This window comes from Drosophila suzukii, chromosome 2L (genome assembly GCF_043229965.1).
Source record: "Drosophila suzukii chromosome 2L, CBGP_Dsuzu_IsoJpt1.0, whole genome shotgun sequence".
NCBI classification, from domain to species: domain Eukaryota; kingdom Metazoa; phylum Arthropoda; class Insecta; order Diptera; family Drosophilidae; genus Drosophila; species Drosophila suzukii.
Window position 1 is genome coordinate 18,447,995 of NC_092080.1, and position 19,934 is coordinate 18,467,928.

The 19,934-nt window shown below is 37.4% G+C and overlaps 2 protein-coding genes across 4 annotated transcripts in view; one reads left to right on the top strand and one right to left on the bottom strand.

Moving 5' to 3' along the window:
- Shawl (Shaw-like) overlaps positions 1-19,934 on the bottom strand; it is a 49,130-nt gene that overhangs the window by 18,059 nt on the left and 11,137 nt on the right. The gene's annotated exons all lie outside the window — the stretch shown is intronic.
- Aldh (Aldehyde dehydrogenase) lies at positions 1,509-6,307 on the top strand. Its single transcript, XM_017087142.4, has 4 exons — positions 1,509-1,741; positions 3,951-4,099; positions 4,161-4,257; positions 4,872-6,307. Exons 1-4 carry the CDS (start codon positions 1,619-1,621, stop codon positions 6,063-6,065), a joined length of 1,563 nt encoding a protein of 520 aa, XP_016942631.3. The 5' UTR covers positions 1,509-1,618; the 3' UTR covers positions 6,066-6,307.

Here is a 19,934-nt window from a genome sequence, read left to right on the forward strand (position 1 = left end):
GTCACTGAATTAAAAATTCTTAAAATTGTTTCATTCTCAAAAAAAAATTACAAATCGAACAATTTAATTTACATTGTATTACTTAAAGAAACATAATTATACAAGTAATTAAGATTTAATAAATCGTAAATGGTTTTCGTTTTGTTTTTATAAAAATCCTACCGTAAACAAGCTTAATAATCTTATTACATCTATTAAATATATTCTTGTGTGTATAATGTACAAAAATACATATATTGATTGATTGGTTTGCGTGGATGAAGGCTGATAAGCTTTTAGATGTAGTCGTATTTCACTATGCTTTAAATTAATTTCTTCTAGTCATGAAATTCTAAGCAGATACTATACACACCTATGTATTAAGAAACAGCAAGTCATTATGACCGAAAATCATAAAATTCCAGAATGTTTGTTCTTTAAAGCAAAATCGTATGATAATTTATACCGCGGTGGCTAAGTTAATCTACCCATATCTATAGCTCCATAGCTCACTTCAACGCATGGCAATTTGATAAACAATATTATAATAATCCCTCTTTCGCATACAAAATAAGCTCCACGCAAATGCAATTTCATTTAAGTATTTTTAGTTTTTGTTTTTATACTCTTCGTTTTTGTTTTCTTCTTCATTCTGACTCTCCTTAATCAAGAGATTGTTCAGAAGCTATCGGTAGTTCCGTCTCGCTCGGACATTATCAACGGATTTCGGTGTTGGCAAATTAGCTTTTTAAAAGCATAATGACGGTGCTTGAAATTATATATTAATGATTTTTTAAATATAGTCAATCACGTCATATATCTTTAATTTACCATAGTCAATATAACATTTGCCTAATTTAGAGTCTAAATTTTAGACTATTGTCTGTGTTTATTTTAAAGTCATTAAGTTTATTTGATGTCATAACAACCTATAACATTACTGTAAGGTATTTTTATTATCCAATATCTATTCTTTTCAAAAAAGTTGGTTTTCTATGTTGAATTTTTAAATAACATTCAGCAAGTCAATCAAATGTTAGGCAAGTGTCATAAGGCCACATGATATGGGCCCATATCTGAGCAGATATTACCATATTTTGTAATGTATGGTTTATAAAATTACATATACAACAAAGGGAACACCCTTTTACATTTACAAATTAAAAATTGTAAAAATACTCAAATTATTTATTTTTATAAGAGACCGAAAATATGATTTTTTTTATTTTTTTTAAGACTGCCATTATAATACGTCGAAATTTCGACACTTTTTACTACTTATAATTTGAACAGGAAATACAATAAATTCATAGTAGGCCGTTAAAGATAAAAATCAGAAATAATGATTATTTTGGGTACCTGAACCCATTTGTTTATCTTGAGGCCGATAGCAACGAGTAATCTTTTGGCTACTTTTGGCTAGACCGGTGCTTACGCCCCACATCTGACAGCACTTGTGGCGTGGCGTGAGTTCCCCGAGACTCTTGAAAAGTTCCTCCGTAGTTTTCGCGAGCGGCAACGCGACGACAGCGTTTCAGTTGCCCGTCGACCGCTGAGCAATTAACACGCAGTTCTAGTTCAGCGATACTCGATACTCTCTTCCCCCCATTTTTACCCGGAAAAGTTAGATCTGATCAGAATGCTGCGCGTTTTGAAGACCGGCGCCCTGCTGCGGGCCCAGACCAAGAATTTCGCAGCTGCTGTTGCGAACTATTCCGCCCTCCCACAGCCCCAGACCACGCCCGAAGTCCTCTACACCGGGGTAAGTCCAAAACCTAAGTTCGACAAAATCAAAAGTGAAAACTATTATTATTAATTGGTGGCAGTTATCGCAAACGCAATCGAAAGAATAAAATCTACAGGGAAGAAAGCACTAAACGTGTTTTTGAGCTGACCTTGAGGCATTCTACTGCAGCTGTTATCGCACAGAGCCCCTCCTCAAATGCCCTACATATGCGAAATCAAGTTTTTAGGTCTTCCAGTTTAGGTTTAGGTTCCTCCATTTGCGTTTAACGAAAAAAGATTGGCAAGACATCGAAATGCGAGCTTCACGACATTCAGATCACGTACACCAAATATTTATCGGCAGCTGTAGGGGATTGCAGGGGATTAGGCTGCCTAAGCGAAACTAAAGACCGGCGACTAAAAAACAGACAAAACGATATCGAAAGTACTAAAAAAACAAAAACAAGTTCGCCGGCTATATTTGTTGTTATTTTTTGGTTTTGATTTTCATTATTTGTCTTTCCCGGTTTCTTTGTTACGTCAGAGCAGTTTGCTAAAAAAAAATATTTGTTTGCTGCGAATTCTCTTCTCTATTCTTCTCTGCGCTTCGCGGTTTCATTCTGCCCCCAGGGAAATTTGCATAAATTCGACGAACTTGCCATCTCTATTCGTTATCTTTAGTGTCACCAATTAGAACTGGCATTCGTTAGATTTAATTGAGGGGGATTTGCGGTTAGGCAAATTCGTTTTTTGTGGCCAGATGTGCCAGAGATCACACAAAAAGTTGAGCATTTGCGATAGAGCTTTTTTTACTTTGGAAAAAATATTAGGGAGAATCAACTATTGAATAATATATAATATATATCATAAATAATATATCAATCAGAAAATATACTACATACTTCATACTTTTGGGAGCAGTTTCTCGTAGAGTAAAAGGGATCACTATATTTGTCGGAAAGTATGTAACAGGTAGAAGTAAGCGTTTCCGACCCTATAAAGTACATATATCCTTGATCAGGATCACTAGCCGAATCGAACTAGGCATGCCCGTCTGTCCGTCCCTATGAACGCTGAGATCTCTGAAACCATAGAAGCTGGAAAGCAGATTCCTGAGGTTCTTGCGCAGCGCAAGTTTATTTTAGCAGGGTGCCCACTCTAACGCTCACAAATGCCCATAACGCAAAACCATCTGACCATTCATTAAAAAGCATGTCATACTTTGATAAGCTTATAATATGTCCAATTTTAACTAAGAAAAACCAAAAAAAAATGTATAACATTTTTTTTTTCAAGGATTGCAGGTACAATCTTGTTTGATAATGAGTTTTTCCAACACTGCATATCAAACCATGATCTCACCCAAAAATATATTAATTACATTTTTTTCAAGGATTACACGTTGTACAATATTTCCTATCATGTCGAATCCGATAATTAGTTTTTCTAACACAGCATATCAGACCATGATCTCACACAAAAAAATATTAATTAAATTTTTTTTTAAGGATTACACGTTGTACAATTTTTCCTATCTTGTGGAATCCGAAAATTAGTTTTTCCAGCACAGCACATTAAATCATGATCTCACACTTTCATAAACTTTCTTATCTTTTCATTCATCAATTGTATTCGTTGCTATTGGCAGTTTCCACTCCTTATCAGCAGTAGCGTGAATATTTTTGTGGGGTCTGCTATGTAGATAGTATGGCACACTTTATAAAGTCGAGCTCCTTCATCAAACAAGTTCAATCGTCTGGCCAGACCCCCGAAATTTTATACACGCGCCTCCGTCGGTATATAGTATATATTTATGTTTGCCTGTGTCTGGTGGAAAGTTTTATATTCGCAAGCACATTGTGAAATTCAAAAGTAGATGTATGCAAAAATAAAAAAGTAATAAAACATGAATATAAACAGAATTGAATTGGGATGACGTGAGGGGTTGAGGGCTCACTTCATTTCAATTCTAATCAGTTAGCCCGTAAACGTTTCAGATTACAGGGGTTGGGGGATTGTCAGGTACACATGCTAACTGATAAATCAGCCAGTGAGATCGCGATAGAAAAAAACACGCTCAGGCAGCAGCAGCTAATAATAACAAATAACAGCAGTCAAGGGGCTTATCATATAGAGGAGCGGCTTGTTTGACACTCCAACCAAACTTTGTAAATTAAACGGAACTCAATATGTGATATTATGAAAATGATATGGCACTAAACGAAGCTATTAACCCTTTATTGCAGCTGTTTATCAACAACGAATGGCACAAGAGCAAGTCGGGGAAAACCTTTGCCACCATTAACCCAACCACAGAGCAGACCATCGCCGAAATCCAGGGTGGCGATAAGGAAGATATCGATATTGCCGTGCAAGCTGCCCGCAGTGCATTCAAGTGAGTGTGAAGCGCAGATTTCAATAGAGTGGTTTATTTATGACCGTTTCATAACCGTTAGATTGGGATCCCCATGGCGTCGTATGGATGCCTCCGAACGTGGTCGTCTGCTCTACCGCCTGGCTGATCTCATGGAGCGCGATCAGGTCTACCTGGCCGTAAGTATTAAGTACTATGTAACTAAGATTTTGAAGAGAGATATGCGAATTTTTTTAATGTTTTTTCTTGCTGACACGCTTTGTCACTTAGTCTTTTTTTTCAATTATTATTTATTAATTCCATTTTAAGATCTTAGGAACGCCAATTTAATTCATATTCGCTAAATTAAACTCAGTTTAAAATGCAAGATTATAATTTAATCTAACATTTATTACTCAACCATCACTTTTAGTAGAAGAGCATTACCTTATACGCGCATTATAAAGTATTATTATCAATTTATTTTATGTTTGTATATTTTAATTAATTAATTATATTATATAATTATATATATTAATTATATTAGTTATTTATTATATCTTTTTACAATACAAAACACTTTTAAAATCTAAGGAATGATACTATAATTTCTATTTGCAAAATTAAACTCAATTTAAATAGCAAGTATATAGTAAATATCAAAAGGAAAGCATTAAAGTATAGTTCTGAAAATAGTATTAAGAATTAATTGCATGTTTGTATACTTTTTAAACACTTTCCTATTAACTCATTGGTACTTAGATGGATATACATTTTATTTAATATATTAATATAATATTCCTATTTTCGACAGAGCTTGGAAACCCTGGACAATGGCAAGCCCTACAGCATGTCCTACAACGTGGATCTCCCGACCGCGATCAAGAACCTGCGGTACTTCGCCGGATGGGCGGACAAGAACCACGGCAAGACCATTCCCATGGACGGCGACTTCTTCACCTACACCCGTCACGAGCCCGTGGGCGTGTGTGGCCAGATCATCCCCTGGAACTTCCCCATCCTGATGATGGCCTGGAAACTGGGACCCGCCCTGGCCACCGGCAACACCATTGTGTTGAAGCCCGCGGAGCAGACCAGTCTGACTGCCCTGTACATTGCCCAGCTGGTGAAGGAGGCTGGCTTCCCGGAGGGTGTGGTCAATGTGGTGCCCGGATTCGGAGGAGCTGGTGCTGCTCTGGCCAACCACAGTGATGTGGACAAGGTGGCTTTTACCGGCTCCACCGAAGTGGGCAAGCTCATCCAACTGGCTTCGGGCAACACGAACCTGAAGCGAGTCACCCTGGAGTTGGGTGGCAAGTCGCCCAACATTATCCTGGCCGATTCCGATCTGGACTATGCCGTGGAGACGGCTCACTTTGGCCTGTTCTTTAATATGGGTCAGTGCTGCTGTGCCGGATCCCGTACCTTTGTGGAGGACAAGATCTACGATGAATTCGTGGAGCGCAGCGCGGAGCGGGCCAAGAAGCGCACCATCGGCAATCCCTTTGACCTGAACACGGAGCAGGGTCCCCAGGTCAACGAGGAGCAGATGGAGAAGATCCTCGGCCTGATCCAAACGGGCAAGCAGCAGGGCGCCAAGCTGGTCGCCGGTGGCAGTCGTCCTGAGGGTCTGCCCGGCTACTTTGTCCAGCCAACGGTGTTTGCCGATGTCCAGGACAACATGACCATTGCCAAGGAGGAGATCTTCGGACCCGTTCAGCAGCTGATCCGCTTCAAGAAGCTGGATGAGGTCATCGAGCGTGCCAATAATTCGGACTATGGACTGGCCGCCGCCGTTTTCACCAAGGATCTGGACAAGGCCAACTACATTGTGGGCGGTCTGCGCGCCGGAACCGTGTGGGTCAATACCTACAACGCCCTCGCCGCCCAGGCTCCATTCGGTGGCTACAAGATGTCCGGCCATGGACGCGAGAATGGAGAGTACGCCCTGTCCAACTACACGGAGGTCAAGAGCGTCATCGTCAAGGTGCCCCAGAAGAACTCCTAAGAAGGAGGCCCTATTTCCTCCAAGAGGGAAGCTTTAAGTGGTTCGCCCCGTTTAGATTCTCTAAATTCCGGCGCTAATCTGTTGCTTTACGATCTGCGATCAACATCTCTATATGCACATAGGTATAGACACATCTGTTGGATAGTTCTTGTCTACGGTCAGTTTCTGTATTCTTTCCATTCGTTTAATTCTGTTTAAGTCCATTTTGAAATAAAGTTTTTGAGAAAATTGTAGTTTTTAAATGCAAGCCTTTAAATATTTATTAAATGGTTTATATACATAAGAAACCAGTTTATGGGTAAAATGTAAAAATATAATTTGTAGGCCTTAACAATTACTTATTTAACATTTGAATTCGAAAAATGTGTGAATTCTCAACAAAATACTGATGCGCATACTCAGAAGGGCCATCTTTGATTAAAAGTCAGCTATAAAGTATTTTAGGAATTTTCTTTGGCAAGTGAATGCAGGTTTTCTTTCATTCCCTTTAACACACTCTTGTACTACGATGTTTTTATGTGTGATCCCAGTGTTTGCCGATAGATTCCTGGCTTTGTTTATGGCGCACTCCGAACTGAATGTCATTATTTTGCTTATCCAACAACACCGAGATAAAGCAAACAAACGCCCAGATACTTCCCCGCAGCTTACACTGCACGAAACATTGATTGCTTCAGCATGGAGCCGAAAGCAAACGGAAAAAGTGAGCAGCACGGAGCTCGGGGAACTAGCTGCTCGTCCATCTAGGAGAAATAAGCTTACATTTATTTGCATTTATTGGCATTTTCCATCGTTTTGTTTTAGCCCAGAATGCCTGTGTGGGTTTGTATCTGTGTGTGCATATCTGGGCTACTAAGACACACATATCCAGGACATGCCCAGGACACTCACACAGACACGGCAGGTCGTCTTTCATCCGACATCATGGCAAAAAGAGAAAAGTTGTCCATTAGATTGGACAGCAGCTGAGCGTGTCAAGTGCTTTGCGGTTAGTGCACAACTTTTTCTCTTATTTTCCACTTTGTTGTTTTCGAAATTGAATAAGCGCATTTGTATGCAATTTATTTAAAATTTGTATTTCAATTTTCACGATGACCGAAGGCCAAAGTGCAAATGGTTATTTGTTTTATTTATTGCCTGGCATTGGAAACGTCACTTGCATTGCTGCAAAAGTGCAGGAATTAAATATTCTAAACACATTTTTGCACTGAATATTTCTAATAGATTTAAAATGAATATATTATTAATGAATTTACATATTTCAACTTGTATATCGTCGTAAAGAACTCTACTGTTTATATAAAAATATTATTTTATGTGCTTTTTACTGTGAATTGAATTAAGTGATTAATAGCTAAATTTTTTGGCATTCTTTTTAACGTTGTTTGTGAACTTTTAACATTAAATTTGATATATGAGCAGCAGGAGTATAAAAGACCATTAATAGTTTATCATACCCCGCACAGTGCTCACTTATCCGAAACTAAAAGGTATTTTTTATGAATTTCGCGCTATACACTTAATTCGATTTTTGCTAGCTTTCCCAATTGAACAAAGGGAAAAGCAGAGTTCACTAAGCCCCCCGCGATGTACACACAATTATTTTATTTTCCATTCAGTATTCAGTATTTTAGCCATTTCTATTTTTTTGAGACCAGTTATTTTAAATTGATTTTCGCTTGATGGCAGCCATTCATACATATTCAAGAATACAGCGAAAAATGAAAATGGCATGCGAACAAAAGTCTGGAAAAACTGTTAAAATTGCAAATGATCCATGGGCAATTTTAATACCCCAAATGGCAGGTGGCCAACTCGAAAAAAGGCGACTAACAGGGCACAGGACTTCAGTTAGGAGGGGGTTGGGGTGTTATATTCATAGGGATGGAGGGCTGGAGGGATATGAAGAACGGAATGATGATTGCCAAAAGCGCAGCCGTGCGCATTGAGGCGCGTGCACAGGTGCGCTCGAGCGTTGTAGTTCTTAGTTCAGGCTCGAATGCGGGGCATAATTGAAAATCATTTTTCACCGGACTTAATGTGCAGCCAGAAAATGTTATTAACTGCCGGCCATACTTTAATTATCCTGCCACACCAAAACTATAATTCAGCATTTGCACTCCACTCTGCAAAAGCGGCCAAAAGAGCGAGGCCAAAAAAAAAACAAGTATCCGCCACGTTGGCCAATTTGCAGTCACTCTTTTTTCCACAGCGGCAATTCAACTTTATCTCAGTGTCTACACTCGATTACATTGTTATGTTCAGCCACCAAAGGCTGCCAAAAATGGATGAAAAAAGTTGTGAAGAAAAGTAACTTCTCCCATTGGGACATCAGGATGCCCAGCACTTTGATCATTAGCCGGAAAATGGCCATGGACACGGCGCAGATAAGCCAACGGGGCGAATAAAGAAAAAATTCCAAGTCAGGGCTACCCCAAAAAAGAGGGACTACAATCAAGAGGAGGGTAAACAAAAGGCTTAACAAGGATTAGCAATGTAACCTAGATTACAAAATTCCTAATGGCAGATGAAGCAACTTAATTTTTCGCCCAGCCCAAAATTATGCAACGATGATTGCGTCTTTTCGAGCGTTTAAAATCGCGCGGGAAACGCTGCGAAAACGCAAGTACCCATAAGTGAAAAATCAAATTGGGTTCAACACACTCACCCACGCAATTGCATCGCACTTAACCCAATAAAGTGCCTACGATCCAGTTTCAGACCAGATGTGTCAGCATATTGCCCTACCCCTCGTCCCCCCCTCGTTAAGTCCCTCGATTTCCCCTCGCTGTTGGCCTATTACCTCCGTTAAGCAGGCTAAATGCTCTCACACAGACACATCGTCGTTTTATGGCCGTAATGCGATTTACGCACAGTGGGTTCAAAGGGATAACAAGAGGAAAAATCCGATAATGATGAAGGAACGTTTTGTACGTGGGATCATAATATAGGTCACCCAGGCAAATATTGAATTCAAAGTGCGATATTTATTTTGTTTAAGACATTAAGAAAAACTTATGCAGTTTGCAAAAGCCACTTTATTTCCCGTGATACAGACAAAATGCATTTAATGTTACTATTAACCTGTTTTTATACTGTTTGGTTCTCTGAACTTTTACGTAACCCATTAAAATTGTGATAATCTATTTAATTTAGAAACTAGGAATGTTAAATTGTAAAATATATTGTATTGTAAAATATAAATGAATTTCATAGAATTTATTTGAATTTTTATTTTTTATTATACTGCTCTTTCAACATTTGCCTTACCCATTAAATTTGTATTGACAAATATCTTAAATAACCGAGACAAATGAAATGCTAATGGTAACCTTTCCAACTCGAATTCCGGGAAACAAAGCGTGACAATTAGTTAAAAATAACTAAGCCACGCCCGCTTCAATATCGATGGATTATTTTATTTTAAGCTCCTTAATTGACCGCAGCCACTGGCCCAAATCAAGCCAGTAATTAAAATTTCAACATAACCCGCATTCGCTGGATTTGGTCACCGCATATGCCATCGATTTTCACGCCATCAACGTCAATAGCGTGAAAATGCGCAAAAATGCAGTTGCAGTCAATAAGGTGGAACTTTGTAGTCCTGCCACACCAGCAACATTCTGCTGCAACAATAGTGAAAACGATGATGGCTTTGATGTGCCACTTCAAATGGAAACGTTCCCATACATCATGCCACAGCTCGTCTGGCTCTAAGAACCCGCCGACTGTTGCGGGCCTTTTGTTGTTTGCCGAATGCAATGGCATTTCCGAGTCCGCCCCCCCTTGGGCCACGCCCCCAGTTACACATGTCGCACACGAAAGCGGCAACATCAATGTACCCTGTAGTCGCAAATTGACATGGTTTCTCTGGCTCTTTTGGACAAGTTAATTTTTGAAATAGTAAAGACTTCTCTAAATATTCAATGTACATTTCTTTAAGTTTTTAAATAAATCCAGATACTTTAAGGTGGACATGATGATGATGGACATGAAAATCCAGCAATATAAGGAAAATATGTGGTAAAATTAAAAATAATCTCAACATTATTATTTATCTTGAAGCTTGCTTTTGGCAATAAATTTAATTAGAGTATTCAATGAGCCTAGATAAGTCGGAATATTTTTAGAAAGAAAATATACGTACACAGAGAAAATTCTGACGTTCTCATCTGAGTTGAAAATGTTCTTGATAATAGAACGACATTTTTAAGTTGAAATGTTTTTATTTTGCTCGAATCAAGTTGAATTGTCGGTATTTAAGTACATTGTATGTACTAATAAACTATTAGTTCAGTCCTTAGTGTATACTTATCAAAAAGTTGTTAAATAAACTCAATTAAACTTTTCTCTTCTGCCCATTTCGTTCTTATATTGATACCAAAAGGTACTTACACGGTTTTTAAGAATGAATGTTCTTAATTTAAAAACAATGTTCTCAATTCAAGAACAATGTTCTTAGATAGTTTTCTCTGTGTACATTTAAAACGCCTTTCTTGGAAAAGCTTATCTGGCATGTTAAACCTAACTATTTTTCATAAATTTTCTAACGTGATTGGCAATATACTATCAGAGAAAATAGATGTATCTAGACCGTATCTGGCTTATGAAGCTTATTTTATAGAAAGCTAATGGATTAAAGCTATTTTCCTTTAATGGTCGCAATAAATTCTGAGACAATTTCTTATATTTATATAGATTACATCAGGGGAAATAAACATATACCAGGTATCTCTGGGTGTCGTAGAACTGGATTAATGCCTTGGGGCTGGTTCGCTCTGCTTGTGGCCCCGTCACCCATTTTTTGTTTGCCGCGCTAGTCCGGAAATGTGCATAAAGTGGAAGTGTATTGCGCATTAACGTGAGAAGAGCCATTGATGGGAGGATGGGTCTCCCGCCTCCGAGAACGTGAATGTAGCCCATGTGGGCCATCCCCATTCCAGTTCCATTTGGAATCTTCTGGGCATGCCGGAGGCGCCACAAAAGCCAGACGCAGACGCTGGCGAGGTTGATGAGTTGCCAGGCATTGCATCGCCATCGCCATCGCTCTTGGCTATTAACTTGCTCAAATATTTGCTCAGGCAGCCGCGATGCACTAGACGCAAAAACAGCAAACATGGCCAACACAAAGCAAACAACTATGGGTCTCTAAAAAGAAGGCCAAAATGAGCGATAACATGGTAGGAAAATGTCCTTTTGTAGCTGTTGTAACCCAACAACAAGCAGCTGAGCTTCAAAGGACAACACTTTTTTGTTTGCTGAATACAAGCAGTAACCACTTAGAATCCGAAAAAGCGTTTATGGCAAGCATTAAAGTTTAACTAAAATTACCCAAGCACAATTTGCATGTTATTTTATACAGCTCTGCAGATAGGTTTCATAATTTAGTCATAAAAATATAACTTAGGAATTAGGGAATCCTTGTTATAGAATTTAGAACACACTACTGTGGGCAAAAGTATGGTAAATTAGTTTGTAAAATGTAAAATCTTTATTTTTCTTCTAAATCAGTTACATCCCCTTTAAAGTTGTCTCCTCCCGATGAAATACACTTATGCCAACGTTTTTTTCCAATCCTCGAAACATGCCAAATAGTCCCTTACACCACGAAATTAGAAAAAATACAAATTTTTTATTTGACCGCAGTACACTTAAGGTTTCTGCATTTTTACACTCATTGGTGCATTCTGGAAAGAAATGTTAAGTAAGACTGTAATGCAATCCATTTTTACATTACATTTTGGTATGTTTTAAAACCAGTTTTAAAGTAAGAAATCAACATGGCCTAATTTGTACATTTTACTAAGGGTTTTGAAGTAAGATGAACTAAGTTCTATTTAAACACCAGTCTGCTGGAAATAATTATATGGCAATTTTATGTGGATTCTATTGCCCAGGCTCGTTTAGGCACAACAGCGAAATAGCATTAAGATGTCTTATTTTCCTCTGCCTAATAAAACAGCCTGAAATATTTTTAAAAAGCTTAAAGCGTTCTTTACGAGGAACTCCCGACAAAACAAATTTAGTCATAAGTCCTAATGCGCCCCATGACCTAGACGAAATTACATTGAAATATATGAAGACTTTCTACTTTGGCAACGGGGCTCCTACCCCGAGGAGACCTTTGTGCGCTGATTGTAAAACCCTTTTTAATTAACTCGCACAAACTCGCGAACAAAACGCGTTCGCGAGTCACAAAGTAACACAAGCGCCCAAGCCAAAGCGCGTTTGCAAGCCATTTTTATTTGGCGTTACCAGAGGCAGAAAAAGACCTGGCCCGAACAGATATTCCATGGGCCCCGGCCCCTCCCCCCGATCTTCACTTTGCCAAACATTTCTGAGTTTGTTTTTCCCGAGAAGCCCCGGCGGAACCCCGCATCCTCAGCCTTATCCACAGCCCCTCAGCTTTACAAATTGTATTTCAACGGTTTCGCGCTTCATTAAAATTGCTGTTAAAATAACACACGCACACGCGGGGAAAGGAAGTGGAAGTCCTTGCACAAGGACGCATAGAAATAGCTACAAATACTCGCATGTGTGCACGAAGAAAAAATATTACAATAAAAATGATAATATTTTTATATCAAGCAATATTTTCCAATATTTTCTAAGTGACATATAGAGATATTGAGCCGCTTTTAAATGTTTTCTTGTCTTAAGCAAATTAACACACAAAAAATAAGTGTTATAGATTTATAAAAAAATAGATATAATAATATAAAATTGTGTGGTTTTTATATATGGTTTTCTGAAATTAAAAAAAAGGAAAAATCAAATTCTAATAAGTTTGAATTTTATTTTATTTTGTCTTGTTTTTTTCACTGTAAAGAACTGTGTGTGCCAGCTGACAAGGCTTACAATATGATTTTGTGGTTCTGTTCATTTTTTGAGCTTGGTCCTGCTTGTTGCTGTTGTTATTCTGTTCTGGGTTTAAAAAAATGGTTCTCCGCATATAAACACACTATTCAACGCACTCGAGCACACGCATACGAATTTTAGAGCGGTGGAGTTAACCCATGAGTTGAGTTGGATTCTTTTCTCTTTTTTAGTTCTTGAATTGAGGCTCTGAACTCAGTGCCATCCAGCTAGTTTATAGGGTTTACTTAACTACAGCATACATATCCGCAACTTTTGAAACTATGAGATGGCTGAATCTCACACAGAAAGTTAGGCAAATTAATGGGAACAGTTGAAGTGAGTTTTAAATCTTTCTTCAGATAACCAACTGAAGAAACAGATGGTTCAAATTTGAATGGATTGTGTTCTGTAACTTTATTAAAGTGCAAGCCTTTATTGTGGAACTAAAACCTATACAAATGTTGCTGTTATTATACGCAAATTGAAAATCACAGAAACTTGTATATAAACAAAATTCAATTCGAATATGCCCATTCAATAAATAAAATAATAATACAACTAAATGTATCTTTTGTGTTACTTGTTCTTTGAAAAAGCTCTTACTTTATTTTATAAAGAATTTCCAGAAGCTTTTTTAGGACTAAAGACTAAAACAAAAATCGAAACAATGCCAAACATTTCGGCCCACAAAAAATACCAGGAAATATAAGCTTTATGACCCAGCATGCCTTTAACCTTCTGCTAATGCGCCTGGGCCTCAAAAGATATCCGCCAGCTAAAGTGTCACTAAATCTCACACCTCGACACCCAGAAGGGTTAAAGTGGGCCAATTTTTTTGGCGGTTTTTCTTTTCTTTTTTTTTAGGCCATAGGCGGTATTCGTTTTCGTTTCGTTTTCAGTGTTTATTTATTTTATGGCCCCTTTTTTCCTGCTAAAGTTTAAAAAAAAAATGAAAATGCCAAAAACAAGCAAAAAAAGAAACCGAAAATGTTTTCCAATTACGTGGCTCTGGCAGACAGGAGAGACCTCGATGAACGCCTGACTGAGTGACAACAACAGCGAAGGGAGGGTTAAAGAACAGCATAGGGGTTAAGGGGGCAGAAGGCGGCGGAAGGAAATTCCGGGTCTGGCCAAGTATATTAAAAGCCGAAAAGTTAATGAAGCGTTAGGCGCTGCAGACGAAGCCGCAATAAAGCGGTCCAAACATAAAACAGCAAAAGAGCAGGAAATTTATTTATTACTTTGCTATTTCCGCCCAGCCACGTCCCCTAACTTGGCTATTTAAACAAAAACAAAAGCGAAACACAGGCCACAAAACGAGAAGCGTTTCAAGTCGCTACTTCAACTTTTTTCGTGCTCCTTCTGTCAGGACACGCGCAGCTGTTGATTTTAAATTGTTGTTCTCCTTGTTGGCTGTGGTTTTGTCAGCTTTCCCAGCTTTCCCGCTTTTCTCGCACCGCCGGTTGGAGAGTCCTTTGTTTTCCTGAGTGTGAGTGTGACTATGAGTGTGTGTGTGTGTGTGTGTGTGAGGCGGGAGGACTCGCTTTGGGCCATTGTCTTTGGCACTTGCCTCTAAGCGGCTACTTGAGCAGTGAAACCGGCACGAGCATTTGCATTTTACTTCTGCTTTCACTTATTCCTTTTCAACGCTACTTTTTTTTTATTCTTGTTCGGGTGTTGGCTTTCTTTTTTATTTGTGCTGCAGCAAATGCCGCAGAATGCTTGTCAGCAATTTGTCATCCTCCACTGAGTCCTCCCACTTATTTGTTCCGTTCCGCTTTGCAGCAGCAGGACAATGAGCCGTTTTGGCTGGCGTCCTGGCCCAAAGTTGAATTGCAATTATAGAGCAGTTCAAGCAAGTCCATAAACAAGTTAACTTGTTAATTATGAAAGTATTTTAATGGAACTCATTCTTTAGTATTAACACTGGTATTATCTTCTTTAAAACTTAAATGATTTTGTTTATTTATAACAAATTGATTACAATTTTAAGAATGTTTTTTTGGGTATAAGCTTTTTAAAATACCATTTTCATTTTTTTTTTAATTTTTACCACTTTAAACTACCATTTTTATCACAAGAGTTAGTTTCAAAATAATTATTTGAATGTAACTTCTTCAATACTTTTTTAAAAAACCAATGCTACTCTAATACAATTTTTAACTATAGACAAATGAATAAATATTAAAAAATACCAATTATAAAGCAGTTCAAGCAAGTCGATAAACAAGTTTACTTGTTAATTATGTGAAATAAATTTGATGTGATAAAGTCCACTAAAAGCATTTTGATGGAACTTATTCTTAAGTATAAACATCGCTATTCTCGTCATTAATTCTTAAATGATATTGTTTATTTATAACAAATTGATTACAACTTAAAGCATGGTTTTTTTGGGTTTAATTTTTTTTAATTACCATTCTCATTGATTTTTTTTATTTTTACCACTTTAAACTACCATTTCTATCACAAGAGTAAGTTCAAAAATAATTATTTGAAAGTAACTTCTTCAATAATTGTTTAAAAACCAATGCTACTCTAATACAATTTTTAAATATGGATAATTGAATAAATATTTAAAAAAAAATTTACCAATTATAGAGCAGTTCAAGCAAGTCGATAAAGAAGTTTACTTGTTAATTATGCGAAATAATTTAGATGTGATAACGTCCATTGAAAACATTTTGATGGAACTCATTCTTAAGTAAAAGCATTGGTATAATCGTCTTTAAAACTTGTTAGATTTTGTTTATTTATAATAAATTGATTACAATTTTATGCATGGTGTATTGGTTCTAATCACTTTTCATTGTTTTTTAATTTTTATCACTTTTAATTATCATTTCCATCAAAAGAGTACGTTTTAATATACATTTTTGGAACTTCTTTTTTTAATACTTATTTAAAAATAATGAAAAACCTTTTAATTTTTTAATTAATTTAATTTAATGTTGAACTTAGCATAAATGAATAAATATTTCACAATATAAATGTACCAAAAGGAGTTCGTCACATATTTTACATTAAAACTGTATTCGATGTTATAATTTTAGATAGATGTGCATTTTCATGAGATCAAATTTAAGATTTTATATAAGTGTTTGTGATTTGTTTACGCCATTTCCCATTAGTGTGATAAAAGAAACCAACGCCAAACCACTTAGAACAATAAGCAAATTAAAGCTTTTGATATCAAATTGAATGAAGGGGAATCAGCATTCATCTTCTATTATGAGGACGAGCAGAGAACCTTTGATGGTTGATGTCGCAGCCCGCTTTATTTATTGACTGTTAAACTTTTCATTAGCCATTTCGTTTAATTCGCACACAATGGCGTGAGATTGAAGAGGGCACTGTGGGCCCTGGGAAAGCGGGGAAAATGGGGAAAAGCGGGGAAAATGCCAACAATGGCGAGGAGAAAATGGCAGCGGAAATACGCAGCATCACAAACAAACAAACAGCGGCACTAAGTATAATGTATTTGTGCTGAAAGACAACCACAGTGGCAGCTTTATTGCCAGAGTGTGAGAGTGGACGCATGGGTGTTAGTGCCTGTGAGAGTGTGCGTGTGTGCGTGAATCAAAGATACAATCAGTGCGCAATTGTCTGCGTTGATGAGCAGCAGGATCTGGGAGTCGCCCATCCTCAAGCCGACCAATTCCCAAGCCATTGGCCATACAATATTTGCTCTGCTCTTCTCTTGGCTCTTTTTGTATGGCAAAAAAATGCCCCGTAATCACAATGATAATCATCGCACATCATCCAAATACCAAAGGGAACTTGACGAAAAACACGTAATTCCTATTATTATTGGGCTGAATAAAGAGCGTTTCATGCCCGTCATGATTGAGATTTTACTTAAAGCAGAAGGAAGGCAAAGCATTTAATAGATATCAGCATTTCAACATTTATGTGCTTTGCCAATATGGCCTCAAAGTCAGAAGCACACATTCAGTGAAAATCAAATTTAAAGGAAAATTCCCAGTCAAAATTGAAAACTTATTACCTATCCGTTTCAGGAAATTCGCTTTAACCAGATTTTAAATAAATCCCTCTCTGCTGCAAATTAATTACGCATCACCTCATTAAATATATCAATTTAGCTAAAGATTGCTGCAATTGCGAAATATAAATGTGATGTAGAGAAAGTTCCTTTCGTGTAGAAATAACTAAATAACATAATAATATATTATTTTAATAAAATATAGTGTCACATGTTATTAATTTGTTATTTTTCCATCAATGGCATAATCTATTGCCTTTGGCGAGTTCGGATGCTGATTAAAATTCCATTTCTCTTGCAGTATAACTGAATTTATCAAAACATGTGCAATTTGCTCTTTCCGAATCCAATTGAGCAGCATGTGATGCTGAATGTATAATATTTGCTAATCCATTGGTTATCAAACAGGAGGTGCCTCATTTGAATGAAATCACTAATTGGATTCCAAATCCACTACGCTCATATGTGAACTCCACACCCATAACATCGAATGTGGACCGTGGATAACTAGTGCATAATAGGGAGCATATGCCATTCCCCTTTGGCAAGTTTCTAAACAATGTTTCGAGCTCAACTGGTTTTGTATAGCCCAACAGAACTTAACCTGCTTACCCGCTTCGCTGGGCCGCAAGTATTTTAAGCGCATTTTCTTGGTGTTCCCTTAAAGGCGACACTTTTGGTTTTTGGTTCGAATGTGGGAGCTTGGGAAAATAGCAAACAACTTACAGCAGAATATACTCGCACTGCAATGTATTCTGTGTTCAATGCTCACACTGTGTGCATGTATTATTTGTGCTAAAAACGTCGGCGGGCTGACAGCGGGATGCCAGTCAGCCAGCGATGGCCCGCATAAGTATGCTACAAAAGTGTGTGTAGTCTGGAAGGATATCCTTAGTATATGCCAGCGAGCACACACACTAGCATCCCAGCACAGACAGGACTTAAACAAGCATTCGAGTAGTGCGACATATTACAACACCCCCTGCTCCACCCATTTCCCCTCTGTTGCAGTCCACAGACCTTTAAGCGGAACTGAAACCGAAGCTTTCATCCATTTAGATGGCAAATGTCGGTGAGAGATTTATATATATATTTTTGTGGAAACTAATGGGCGGTTTTTCCTACTGGAAAAAAATAAAATAGCTTCACAGTGAGATACATTCAAGTACACTGTTCTTGAATTGAGAACATTCGTTCTTAAAATCCGTGTAAGTACATTTTGGTATCAATGTTCTCAATATTAAAACGAAATGGTGAAAGTAGAAAAGTTTAAATGAGTTTATTTAACAACTTGTTGAGATATGCAACGTAATTACCGCCAATTAAACTTCAATCGAGCAAAATGAAAAAATTTTAGACTTCAAAAATGTTTTTCTATTTTTAAGAACATTGTCAGCTCAGATGAGAGCGTCAGTATTTTCTTTGTGTTGGCAAACATTTCCACTTTTAATTTACAATTAGCTTTGCTTCTATTCTGAATATTTATTCTCCTATTAAATGGTATTTTTTCTCAACCTCTTTCTCTAAATCATTATATATTTTCCATTGGCATTTTCCTGCTAGTCACTAAATGTTTACATAACTGCAGCATTTCAGTGTTCCACCCTCAAAACCGTTTGATGACGCCACATTCAAGTGATTCTTTGAATGCCACAATATTTTATTTTTATTTAAAGAAATGTGTCAATTTAATGGCTTTGCTTTATGGGCTTGGTGGATTTGAAAAGGGGTGGTTGTCGGCCCACGCAAGAATGCATTTTACCACAGTTTTCTACATTTTGTTGATATTTCATTCTCTTTTTTGCGGTCCTTGCTGCGGTAGATAAAAAACGCAGTAAAATAGCATTTGTACTATGATGATGCAATTGCAATTTCATTGTTAATTTTGCAAAGTGCGGTTAACCGAGCGGACAAAATATGTTGGCAGCAATAAAATTAACCCGCTTTGTAAGGGTCAAAGTGGACCCGAAGACTGGTGTTCAGTGACTGACAAAAAGTGGTTTAAAAATTTATTTTAAATGTAATTGAAAATCTGAAAAAATTCCTTATACTGAGGGGGAGTTACGCTGTTAATTTGTATACAATGAGCTGAAAAAATACAAATACCGGGAAGGGCAACCGAAAAATATCGTGGGACTTTTCTCTTAATCGCCCCTCTCACATTGCCCATTAACGGAATCATAAATTATTAACTAGGCCCGAAAATCTGCAGCTGGATAAATGCTCTCAGCCAGAAAAGTGCGCTCAAGCAGACAAGGGCCCCAAGTCGAGGGAGGCTTTCATCTGTACATACAATGAATATTATACATATATCAACATATATCCCAAAAAAAAAAGGCACAGCCACATACGACCCATGATGTTGATGATGATGATGGGCCCGATGACGATGCTGATAATGGAGCTTACAACTCAAAGCCAGGGCACAGTTATTTACATGAAAGTACATACAGAAACTCACATACAGTCAGCACATCCTGTTGTAACAATTTCACTAGTTCTATTTTGTTTTTCTTATTTTTTGCTCCTTTTCATATTGTTGGCAAGGATAGCTGACTCCGTATCACTTCCATTGTTTTGCCAGGCGTAATCACAACAATGCCCAAATAATGGCGGAAATACATGGGAACTATCCTGTGCCAATATCCTGTCCAACAAAAACACAGTGTCGATAGCCCAAGTGAGTGTTTCTATGGCTACACAAATATGGCGAACATATCAAATCAACAGGATGTGCTACGTGATTTGGCAGTGCCGAAGATAAATACAAACAAGAGCCCATATTATGCCGCATATACGTGAAAACTTGAAATAAATATCATTGGGATAGCAATAAAATGAAACGAAATAAATTTCTAATAAGGGAGGTAATCAAACAAGTCTTTGTATTTTTTAGCCAAGATCAGATTTTGCTTCCTTTTTAAGCTTGTTTTCATTTTGTTTATACAAAATTTTCCACTTATAAATTAAAATAACACACATATAAATGAATCTCAAATCTTTTCTAT